This window comes from Thalassophryne amazonica, chromosome 2, assembly GCF_902500255.1.
Source record: "Thalassophryne amazonica chromosome 2, fThaAma1.1, whole genome shotgun sequence".
In the NCBI taxonomy this organism is placed as follows: Eukaryota; Metazoa; Chordata; class Actinopteri; order Batrachoidiformes; family Batrachoididae; genus Thalassophryne; species Thalassophryne amazonica.
Genome location: NC_047104.1, coordinates 39,915,357 through 39,927,817, shown reverse-complemented (window position 1 = coordinate 39,927,817; position 12,461 = coordinate 39,915,357). Strand labels below are relative to the sequence as shown.

At 40.1% G+C, this 12,461-nt stretch overlaps 1 protein-coding gene across 3 annotated transcripts in view; it reads left to right on the top strand.

Annotated features, from left to right (window-relative positions):
- The window catches only part of cep89 (centrosomal protein 89), a 331,169-nt gene that overhangs the window by 29,648 nt on the left and 289,060 nt on the right, over positions 1-12,461 (top strand). For 2 of the 3 annotated variants that reach the window (XM_034185204.1, XM_034185196.1), the window contains exons 2-3: positions 9,005-9,111; positions 9,464-9,610. In XM_034185204.1, coding sequence (XP_034041095.1) covers positions 9,005-9,111; positions 9,464-9,610 — 254 coding nt within the window. Of the gene's footprint in view, positions 1-5,621; positions 5,658-9,004; positions 9,112-9,463; positions 9,611-12,461 lie in introns of those variants that run through there. The other variant, XM_034185210.1, reaches the window with a different exon arrangement.

Below are 12,461 nucleotides of genomic sequence, written 5' to 3'. Positions count from 1 at the left end.
AGGGTTAAATGGCGCTATTGTACTTTATACGCTAGTTACCGGCTTTGTTTAACCTTGTTGGCTAGCAAGGGACGGTTGTGTTTGTTCGTATGAGAGGTGTTCAGGCCACTTGCTCTGCTTCAGTATCTTCTTACTGGTCTTTCAAAAGGCTTCTAATACGTGGTACAGGTAGTGCCAAATTTTGAGTCCACAGTGAAACAGGAAATGTCAAATGCCAAACACTTCCTGGATTGACAGATGAGATCCTGCGCAATCTCGCAGGAAATCAGTGGCAAGTTCACACTGAAACAGGAAGTGCCAAATTTTGAGTCCACAGGAAATGTCAAATGTTGAACATTTCCTGCCATGGGTGAAGCTAGAGCAGAGTCCAGGGTTGCACTGGACTCCCCTGATTGGACACAGATGATTGACATGTCACGGCACCACATGTTTGGTTGAAAAGAGCTGCATTTTTAAATCAGGGAGTCACATTGACTGCTGGGTTCCTCCTGTCCAGTAGTTGCTGCTGTGTACCACAAAAAGTTCTAATCCACCTTAGTAGAAGAAGAAAAATGTTTGCCTCAGACATGAACTGAACAAATTGTTTGAACCATTGACTAATAATGACACCAAAGTTATATTGGTGAGTAAACCGCGTATTTTATGCAAGAAATGAGGTCCAGGTTGTCAAAAGTGGCATTTCTCCTTTAATTCGGGTTGACTTATATATACATGTGTCTCCAGTGATTTTTCAACGAGCAGGCAGCTGTTGAGTAAGTAACCTCTTAATTTCGCTGTCTGAAGGACTTAACTAACCTCTTAATTTTGCTCACTGAGTGTTGCCAGGATGATGCATTTCACTTAAAAATACTCATGCCACGGAGTGTTTCTCAACTGTACTCAAAAGTGTTGTGGTTCTGTCAGTGTTGGGGTTTTAGTCTCTTGTCTCCTCTTTGTCTCTTTTTCTCACATCTGTCCCCAGCTCCTATCTACTCTTATTTCTGCACTCATCTCCTTATGTCCTCACAGTTGATCCCAAAGTATCTACTCATATCTTCTTTCAGCTCTTGTCTCCTTGTTAGGTCATCACATCTTGTCTTTTCACCTTTATCTTGTCAAGTAGTAGTCTCTGCCTTTGTCTATTTCCTTCAGTTTCTAGCAATGTATGGCTGTCTGCTGCCATCTGGTGTTCCCTTTTATTATCTTAAGTTTCAGGTAATATCTGTTTACTGCCATCTGGTGTTCTCTTAAATTCTTTACACATCAGTCTCTAAGTAAGTGCACCTGCTTGAGTGTCCACCTGCAACAATTAAGGCTGGCTATATATTGTGACTCCTGGTTGGCCTTAGTTGTGGGTTCATTGCATGTATGCATTTTTGAATGTTGCTGGTGTTATTGCTGGGTCACTGGAATCCATTTCCTTTTGTGAGTACTCTGCTTCACCCTGCATTTTTGGAAGTCCTGCTTTGGACTGCTATTTCCCAAGTGTTCTCCCCCTTCAAGGAGGAGGCTGTTTTTCCTTCAGTTTCCCAGTCTCCTTGCTATTTTTGTATTTTGCGTTTATCTTTTACATAAGGAGGAAGTTGATGTTGATTTGGGACATTCTGTGTAGTATGTTAAGTTTCCCTTTTTTGATTGTGGACTGTATGCTCTCCTTTGGTGAAGAAGCTATTCCTCAGAACTGTCACTGTTGTTGAACTCAATTGAACTCACCTTTTGATGAAGCTTTCTCCTGTGTTGAACTCACCTTGCACCAAAAGACTATTCTTCAGTTTTTATCTTCTGTGAATTAATAAACTGCTGTTCTTGATCATCTGTCTTCTTGTTTGGCTGACCTGCTATTGGGGTTCAATTTAGTCTGTCCCTATGCCCAACACAAAAGTATTAGAACACCTGGCATTTCACACATTTTAATTTATTTATGCCATTTCAAATACAAATAAATACATCGAAAGTCATCTTCCTTAAACTCAAACTGAACGCAAATACAACTTGATAAAAATTTATTAAAAATATAAAATCCAGCATTCTTGATGAAGTGGTGTAGAGGAGGGTTTTCTTAAAAAAAAAAAACCCTGAATATTCAGCTACAATTTGCCAGAAAGTATCTCTGAGATGCAAGCCTAGATTTTATGTTTTGGTGAAAGAAACTTTTGTATTTCTTCATAATTGATGCAAATTAAATCCAAAACATATTCAGTGACTTGGAAATGTTCATGTTTCCATCCACTTGTCTGAAGAAAATTGCCAATAAAACTGATTATTATTTACAGGTATTATCAAGTTTTAGAGATAAGAGAAAGATAATTTTAGAAAATTTTATTCTTTATATTTTTTGTATTTCTTGTATTTGAAACGGTATTAACAAATTCAAATGTGTGAAATACCAAGTGTTCCAATACTTTTGGAGGGCACTGTATCCTAACCTTATGATGAGTGCAAAATGAGTGATATTATTACTGTTTTGTTTAAAAATGTTTAATTTTCACTGTTGCTGCACTTTGTGTGAAATCATAGTCATATCGTATATCATATTGATATGACAATATTGAGATACAATAATTTTCAACTAGCTGAAAACGTTGAATATTAATTTACATCTACATTAAAAAAAATGCTTAAAGTGGCAGTGGGTTAAGAGGGCTGTAATTAGGGGGGTCTGTGGGGCGAAGACCCCCCCCAGAAGCTGAAAGACAAAAAAGAAAAATATTAGAAAAGGCGGGGGGTCTTGGAGCAGAGCTGAAAGTTTTTAGCCATGCTCATGCTTAGGGATGGGTATTGATAAGATTTTATCGATCCGATTCCCTTATCGATACCGCTTGTGAATTTTGTACTAAAAGTAGGCTTTACAGGTTTTCTATGGAGTTCATTGAGTCTTAAAGTAAATATACGAGGGCTGTCAATAAAGTAACGGCCCTTTTTATTTTTTTCAAAAACTATATGGATTTCATTCATATGTTTTTACGTCAGACATGCTTGAACCCTCGTGCGCATGCGTGAGTTTTTCCACGCCTGTCGGTGACGTCATTCGCCTGTGAGCACTCCTTGTGGGAGGAGTCGTCCAGCCCCTTGTCGGAATTCCTTTGTCTGAGAAGTTGCTGAGAGACTGGCGCGTTGTTTGATCAAAATTTTTTCTAAACCTGTGAGGCACATCGAAGTGGACACGGTTCGAAAAATTAAGCTGGTTTTCAGTGAAAATTTTAACGGCTGATGAGAGATTTTGAGGTGATACTGTCGCTTTAAGGACTTTTCACGGTGCGAGACGTCGCGCTGCACTCTCAGCCGCCGTCGTCAGCCTGTTTCAAGCTGAAAACCTCCACATTTCAGGCTCTATTGATCCAGGACGTCGTGAGAGAACAGAGAAGTTTCAGAAGAAGTCGGTTTCAGCATTTTATCCGGATATTCCACTGTTAAAGGAGATTTTTTTAATGAAAGACGTGCGGACGGGTCCGCGCGTCGGCTCGCAGCTGACGCGGTGCGGCGGCACAGGAAAAACACCTCCATGTTGATAACCATTTGTAAAATCCAGGTGGCTTTTGATGGCTTTCAGTGGAGTGAGTATATGAGAAATTGTTTAACAGCAGGACATGTTCCAACTTGTCCTTAAGGCTTCCAATGGAGGTGTTTTTCCTGTGGCGGAGCGTCGCGGCGGCTGCGAGCCGACGCGCGGACCCGTCCGCACGTCTTTCATTAAAAAAATCTCCTTTAACAGTGGAATATCCGGATAAAATGCTGAAACCGACTTCTTCTGAAACTTCTCTGTTCTCTCACGACGTCCTGGATCAATAGAGCCTGAAATGTGGAGGTTTTCAGCTTGAACAGGCTGACGATGGCGGCTGAGAGCGCAGCGCGACGTCTCGCACCGTGAAAAGTCCTTAAAGCGACAGTATCACCTCAAAATCTCTCATCAGCCGTTAAAATTTTCACTGAAAGCCAGCTTAATTTTTCGAACCGTGTCCACTTCGATGTGTCTCACAGGTTTAGAAAAAATTTTGATCAAACAACGCGCCAGTCTCTCAGCAACTTCTCAGACAAAGGAATTCCGACAAGGGGCTGGACGACTCCTCCCACAAGGAGTGCTCACAGGTGAATGACGTCACCGACAGGCGTGGAAAAACTCACGCATGCGCACGAGGGTTCAAGCATGTCTGACGTAAAAACATATGAATGAAATCCATATAGTTTTTGAAAAAAATAAAAAGGACCGTTACTTTATTGACAGCCCTCGTATATGAAATTGGTCACTGTATCCTTGATCTTTGGACATAAATAAACAAAACAATGTTTCGCTTTGAAGTTATTAATTCCAAATGAACTCTCTCGTTCTAACTTGACTCGGCAGAGAGCCGCGCAGTGTTTGGAGCTGTGTGAACAGAACAGAGGACGATTCTCGTTTCTTTCTCGCAACAAAACAGGAGTCCCAGTTAGTAACTTTAATCTGCACAAAAGTGACTCACAATTGATATATTCAGGGATGAAAGTGGTGGAAAAACAAAAAAAGCTGAAACCCAAAATTACCCCCCAACACCACCTGCACGAAAATGTTTGAATTCTAGAAGCTCTGAAATGCAATCTGGGACTATTCCAGATGATAAACTGCAGTGAGTGCAGCATCCGTTTTGGTGAGAGAGAGAGAGAGAGAGAAAAAAAAAACAACTTATTCAAATTCATTCCAGTAGTATTATGCCTCACATTTACACAAGCGCGCGCACACCAAGAGCCGGTCAGGCTGGGTTTTGAATGGAGGATCCTCTGGTTACAAGCCCAATGCCTTAAGGACTAGGTCATCACCTAGTCATCTAAAAATCATATAATGGATTTTGTCTGTTTTATACATATGACAGATTTTGATTATAATGGACAAAATTCTATCTATCCCTATATATATAATATGTGTGTGTGTGTGTGTATGTACAAGTAATCTTATTATATTGTACTTAGTATTCAATGTTACGTGACAAACTAATCCTATTCAGATCTGTCTGCAAAGAAAGTGCTATGCAAATAGTTCGTTTAATTATCAAAAAAAAAATGCATAAGGTATGGGTCCACTGTGGAAATAAGGCACAATTTTGTGACTTTCTATTTGTCCTGATAATACTTTTTTTTTAAGCTATTGTAATGATGTAGTGTTTCCACTCTTATTTTTAATTTTATTTATTTATTTTTGTCTTGGTGAAATAAGATCAGTCAATCAAGGTGCTTTGTTTTTATTGACCTAAGAATACAAGCAGTTAAAACCTGACTAGACAGACTATTATAATAAATATGTTATTACTAATGTCACACCGTGGCTGGAGAAAAAAGTTTCAGTAAACAGAATGACTTCGACGAACTTCGCCCCCTGTTGTCGACAGCGCTGGTTGCTCGGTGGGACGTTGCTATGTGAATTTAAACACTTCCCCGATTGGTCGTGCAATTCACTTTCAGCCAATCACCAAGTTTACAGAGAGGTGCAGTCTGCGAGAGGAAGCGTCTAGTTACTGAATGCCTGTTGCCTTGTCGTTAAATTTTCACTGAGGAATGAAAACTGCTTTTTTGTTTTTGTTTTGCAACATGTCTCACAGATGGCCTTAAACAGAATGATCAGCCAATCGAAGCATAAAAGGTTTATGTTTGTTTTTTTTATAAAAGGAAGCACAATGTGTAAATTCAGCTTCAGGAGGAACAAAGAGTTTGTAAGTTGACATCTGTTTGAATATGTATACGAGGGCTGTCAATAAAGTATAGGTCCTTTTTATTTTTTTCAAAAACTGTATGGATTTCATTCATATGTTTTTACGTCAGACATGCTTGAACCCTCGTGCGCATGCGTGAGTTTTTCCACGCCTGTCGGTGACGTCGTTCGCCTGTGAGCACTCCTTGTCGGAGGAGTCGTCCAGCCCCTCGTCGGAATTCCTTTGTCTGAGAAGTTGCTGAGAGACTGGCGCTTTGTTTGATCAAAATTTTTTTCTAAACCTGTGAGACACATCGAAGTGGACACGGTTCGAAAAATTAAGCTGGTTTTCGGTGAAAATTTTAACGGCTGATGAGAGATTTTGAGGTGATACTGTCGCTTTAAGGACTTCCCACGGAGCGAGACGTCGTGCAGTGCTCTCAGGTGCCGTCGTCAGCCTGTTTCAAGCTGAAAACCTCCACATTTCAGGCTCTATTGATCCAGGACATCGTGAGAGAACAGAGAAGTTTCAGAAGAAGTTGGTTTCAGCATTTTATCCGGATATTCCACTGTTAAAGATTTTTTTTAATGAAAGACGTGCGGACGCAGCCGGTGCGGTGCGGCGGCACAGGAAAAACACCTCCGTGTTGATAACCATTTGTAAAATCCAGGTGGCTTTTGATGGCTTTCAGTGGAGTGAGTATATGAGAAATTGTTTAACAGCTGGACATGTTCCAACTTGTCCTTAAGGCTTCCAACAGAGGTGTTTTTCCTGTGGCGGAGCGTCGCGGCGGCTGCAGGCCGACACTGCAATCCGTCCGCACGTCTTTCATTAGAAAAAATCTCCTTTAACAGTGGAATATCCAGATAAAATGCTGAAACCGACTTCTTCTGAAACTTCTCTGTTCTCTCACGACGTCCTGGATCAATAGAGCCTGAAATGTGGAGGTTTTCAGCTTGAAACAGGCTGACGACGGCGCCTGAGAGCGCTGCGCGACGTCTCGCACCGTGGGAAGTCCTTAAAGTGACAGTATCACCTCAAAATCTCTCATCAGCCGTTAAAATTTTCACTGAAAACCAGCTTAATTTTTCGAACCGTGTCTCACAGGTTTAGAAAAAATTTTGATCAAACAAAGCGCCAGTCTCTCAGCATCTTCTCAGACAAAGGAATTCTGACGAGGGGCTGGACGACTCCTCCCACAAGGAGTGCTCACAGGCGAATGACGTCACCGACAGGCGTGGAAAAACTCACGCGTGCGCACGAGGGTTCAAGTATGTCTGACGTAAAAACATATGAATGAAATCCATATAGTTTTTGAAAAAAATAAAAAGGACCTATACTTTATTGACAGACCTCGTATGTCGTGGACATAAACGAGCGAAGCTCTTCAGCATCTCACCATGTCATTTAGGTCTAGGGATGGGTTTTGATAAGATTTTATCTATCGATGCCATTATCGATCTGATTCCCTTATCAATAGCTCTTGTGAATTTTCTGTGTACTGAAAGTAGGCTTTACAGGTTTTCTATGTCAACAACATTTTATTGAGTCTTAAAGTAAATAAATATGAAATTGGTCAGTGGATCCTTGATCTCTGGACTTAAATAAAATGTACATGGTGGATCCTTGATCTTTGGACATAAACAGAAATTAACAAAATCTGTAGTTTTTATCAAAATCATTTCCTTTCAGGCATTAATGACATGAATGTTACTCCATACCTCTGAGTTGAGCTCAGCTGGCTGCATGTCAGCATCAGTTTAATTCATAAAGAATGCAGAACGTCTCAAAGAGGTGTCATTTGATTTAAAACAGCGATTTGCTTTGAGGTTATTAATTCCGGCCGGACTCTGCCTTTACTCAAACTTTACTCACTCTGGTAAAGCTAGAACGATATTCACAGATTCAACGTTCACGGTTCAATAGATCTTAAGAGAAACATTGTAGAAAAACAAACACTAGTTTCTAACCTCAGGAAGGTAGACAATGAGCTACAACCTTATTTTTATCCATATGAGCCTTCTTTTGAGCTGAAAAAAAAATAACACTGATCTGAACGGGCAAACGGCAGAAAAACGGAAGCTTAGGGACCGTCGACAAAGTGCAAACACGAAAAAAGGACAAAAGAAAATTATTGAATAAATGATGGTGATATCACTCCTTATTACAAAGTTCACTGCACGCATCCGTGGTGTTCTGCTTATGATACTACAGAGCTCAGTTTGGGAAAACGTCACTGGGAAAAACTTTCCAATAGCGTCAGTGTTATAAGGTAAGATGTAATCAAGGTCACTGCAAACAGCAGTGGGGTCCTGCTGGTTATACTGCAACACTCGGAGGTGTAAGAGTCACTAGGTGTTCACAGGAAACACTTATTTATTTCTGGATGTATTTATTTATGTATGTTCATTGTTAGTTGGCTTTATATTTTCTGTTGTGTTTCTATTCAGGTTCTTTTTCTCTTTCTCTAAAATTGTATATAATAACTAATCATTAGATTATTAATATATAAACAAAAATAAATTGAAAAATATTACAATTTGTGATACATTTGACTCTTTTACAACAAACGCTTATTATACAGAAAACAAATGCACCCGAACGTGATGACAGCTGCAACTGCTTAATGCTAGCTTTAACATTGAAAATGCCATAGACATGCTAACGCGTTAGCATCGCTCCCGTTTTTACGTTATAAAATACATCTATCAACTGTTTCAGAAGACCATAACAGGTCGGTTTAACATAAAAAAGGTAAATAATACTCAGACGTATGCTCGTTAGGGTTTTAGCGGGGGAAAATTAAGATAAAATGAATAAATGAAGTAATAGATCGAAGCACTGCTTCAATCTGTGAACCACTGCTTCGATTGGTTCAAGGTTCAAAGCAAAGCCGCGTTGCTGAAAAGTTGATTACGGACCCGCTGCAGGGTCCGTAATCAATGTAGAGAAATTACAATTTTCCTGACAAACACCCCCAAAAACAACGGCCACTCTGAAGGACCAATAACGGAATTGTTAAGCAAAAAGCTTATTGATGTCGGTGGATCGAATCATTTCTTAACGATACCCATCCCTACTCATGCTCCCTAGAACCGTTTTACTGAAAAGTCTGAAGGCCCTAAATGAAATGGTTAGATTTGAGGAGCATCCAGGCATGTGAGAGGCAAAAAAAAAAAAAAATGCTTAAAAAGGTGGGTGAAGCTGAAAGGTTTTAGCCATGCTAATGCTCCCCTGAAGCATTTACTCCAAAATAAGTCAGAAGGACCTAAATGACATAGTGAGATGCTGAGATTTGTAATGGCAGTCTCATATTAATGTGTTTCATGCGTGTGATCCTCCCTAACAGTTATGTTTGCTTTGTGCAGACTCGTATAGCTCATGGTTTCATCCCTGCTGCCTCCATTGCCCCCAAGCCTGCTGTGCCTCGTACCCCTCCCCCTCGCAGCCCAAACCCCTCACCTGAGAGACACAGGTATCAAACGTTTTCTAACACTTATGGTTTCATTTGCACAGTGTCCTCTACAAACAAACACAAAAACCCACTGCTGAGGCTAAATCAAGGGTAAGGTTCACTGTGTCCATAAGGTGTCTCCATTGGTTTGCCTTTATGTTTTCTGTGTTTGCACTAAAATTCTTTTTTGGATCCTTGTTGCATAATTCAAGACTTGCTCATGTTTGGAAAGTTTAATGAGAGCTCTACGTAATAGCAACTTGATGGTTTAGCTCATGTTACACCTAAGGTTTTTGTCGATGTGTCTTTAAACTTGAAATTGTCCTCAGAAAAGAACCTGTTCCTTATCAGATTTCCATCTTTTAAACTACAGATCAGCCTTGGCAGCAGCCATCTTATCGTCTTCTCTCACTGGACAGCCATGGGCCATCCCACCCACTCGGCCGTGGTCTTTCTCTGAGACTGACCGGTCAGATTCATTTCTATCTGGACCAAACATCTGCCCACCACTTCACACCAGGTAAACCATCTCTGGAAAAGCAGCCCTGATAAATTATAATTGTAATGTTTAAGAAAAGCTCCTCAACGGACACCTCACCTGGGTAATGCGCAGCTGGTCATATGTTTAGGAAGAGCAGTAAAAGCATCTTAAAAGTGCATATTATTCTTTGTCATTACATTTCCTACCTTCCTCTGTGGTATGTGGAGTGACACTGCTGTTTTTATTGCCAGTCAAACATCTGTCACTGTTCTGACAGTGCAGCAGAAGCATCTGACTCAGTAATGGATTTAATACATTCGTGGTTGTTAAAATCCATTTTATGTGACATTTAAGGTGCTCCCCCTCCCCCCAAATTGTCTGTGACTGTAGTCACACTAGGCCAGGGCCCTCCTTCATTGAAAAAAGTCTGGATTTTCACAATTTAAATACTATGTACATTGGTTGCACAGAACACTGGTCAACACAATTTTTCTTGCATAGACTTTTCAATGGATTTTGAGTCATTTGGGGGTGCTGAATCCGAATCTGGTTTTAGTTTTTGTAAATCACATCGCATTTTTGAAATATGAAAACATATTTCACGTATCAAGCTTTGAAGCAAAAGCTGCAGTTTTGCACATCTCTTTGGCGCCATAACCAACATTACGCCTCTTGTTCACATTTTGTGAACCTGGTTTATCCTGGTTTTTCGATTAGTGGTGTCAAACTTGTAAGTGAATGAGCAACTTTTGCGTAAACCATCAATAAGGAACATGCAAAAATGCGATGTGATAGAGGAAATCTGAGCTCAGATTCACATTCAGCACCCCAGAATTAACCTAAATCAGTACTGAGTCCATACAAGAAAAAAAAATTGTTGACCAGTGTAATTACAATGTGTGCAAAAAACAATTTTCATGTTTCTCAAGTAGAAACATAATTAACAGAATCATAGTCAACTGGTGTACATATTTAAGTCATATTTCTTTTTTTTAAGTGTTGTGAAGATAAGAACATTTTTTTTTTTTAGTTCACCCCACACACACACACACACACACACCCACACACACGTACGTACATACATACAACCCCAATTCAAATCAATTTGGGATGTTGTGTAAAATGTAAATAAAAACAGAATACAATGATTTGCAAATCATCTTCAACCTATATTCAATTGAATACACCACAAAGACAAGGTGTTTAATGTTCACACTGATAGACTTTTTTTTGTTTTTGTGCAAATATTTGCTCATTTTGAAATGGATGCCTGCAACACGTTTCAAAAAATCTGGGACGGGGCAACAAAAGACTGGGAAAGTTGATGAATGCTCAAAGAACACCTGTTTGGAACATTCCACATGTGAACAGGTTAATTGGAAACAGGTGAGTGTCATGATTCTGTATAAAAGGAGTATCTCCAGAAGGCTCAGCCTTTCACAAGCAAAGATGGTGCGAGGATCATCACTTTCTGAACAACTACATGAAAAAAATAGTCCGTCCAACAGTTTAAGAACAATGTTTCTCAATGTTCAATTGCAAGGAATTTAGGCATTCCATCATCTACAGTCCATAATATAATCAGAAGATTCAGAGAATCTGGAGAACTTTCTACACATAAAAGGCAAGGCCAATAACCAACACTGAATGCCCGTGACCTTCGATCCCTTAGACAGAACTGCATTAAAAACCGACATCATTGTATAAAGGATCTTACCACATGGGCTCAGGAACATTTCAGAAACCCATTGTAAGTTAACACAGTTTGTCGCTACATCTACAAGTGCAAGGTAAAACTCTACCATGCAAAGCAAAAGCCATACATCAACAACATCCAGAAATGCTGCCACCTTCTCTCGGCCCGAGCTCATTTTAAATGGACAGATGCAAAGTGGAAAAGTGTGCTGTGGTCTCATGACTCCACATTTCAAATTGTTTTTGGAAATCGTGGACTTCGCTTCCTCCGGACAAAAGAGGAAAAAGACCATCCAGATTGTTACCAGCGCAGAGATCAAAAGCCAGCATCTGTGATGGTATGGGGCTGAGTTAGTGTCCATGGCATGGGCAACTTATACATCAATGCTGAAAGGTACATCCAGGTTTTGGAGCAACACATGCTGCCATCTAAGCAACAGCTTTTTCAGGGACATTCACCAACGGTGGATGTGTCCCCTCAATCAGAATGACAAAAATCAGTTAATTGCCAATACTCCTCCGGGTGAGACACCCATTCTGGGAGCTTCCCCTGTTCAAATAATCCCTCTAAAGAATACAATTAAGGAAACAAGTCCAACACGCAATGGAATTGACTCAGTTAAGTCCCAGGCTTGATACAGGAAATCTTTTCTTCTTTTGAGAGCAGCAGTAAAAATAAGTGTGCAACAGTCTCAGTTGTTCACAAAAGTTCTTTAAACAGAGAAGGTCTGGAACGCTGCTTGTGGGGTCCATTTCTGGCCGGTCAGTTCCTCATGGACTAAGGTAGGACCCCAGGATGCAAGGCAGCCAACACAGGAGGATTAGAGATCAACAATAAGGTTTATTTTACCCAGGTGATTATGAGCGGTCAAGAGAAAAATCATGAGAAAAATCCAAAGGGACAACTAAAACAATAAATGCAGTAAGAGTCTTTAGTGGGGAACCCAAAATCTAAAGTGACAGCTAAGACAACAATGCAGCAAAGTCTTAAGTGAAGAAACAAAAGTCCAAAGTGACAACTTAAACAATAATGCAGCTGCAGTCGTCAGTGAAGAAACAAAATCCAGAGTGACCAAAATTAAAAAACTAAGACCGTCTAGGTAGAACTACCACTCAGTGATAATCAAAAACAGTCATCTAAACCACGAAAGAGGACAAACTTACTAGTGTGCCTTAATTGAGAGAATGGCATCAA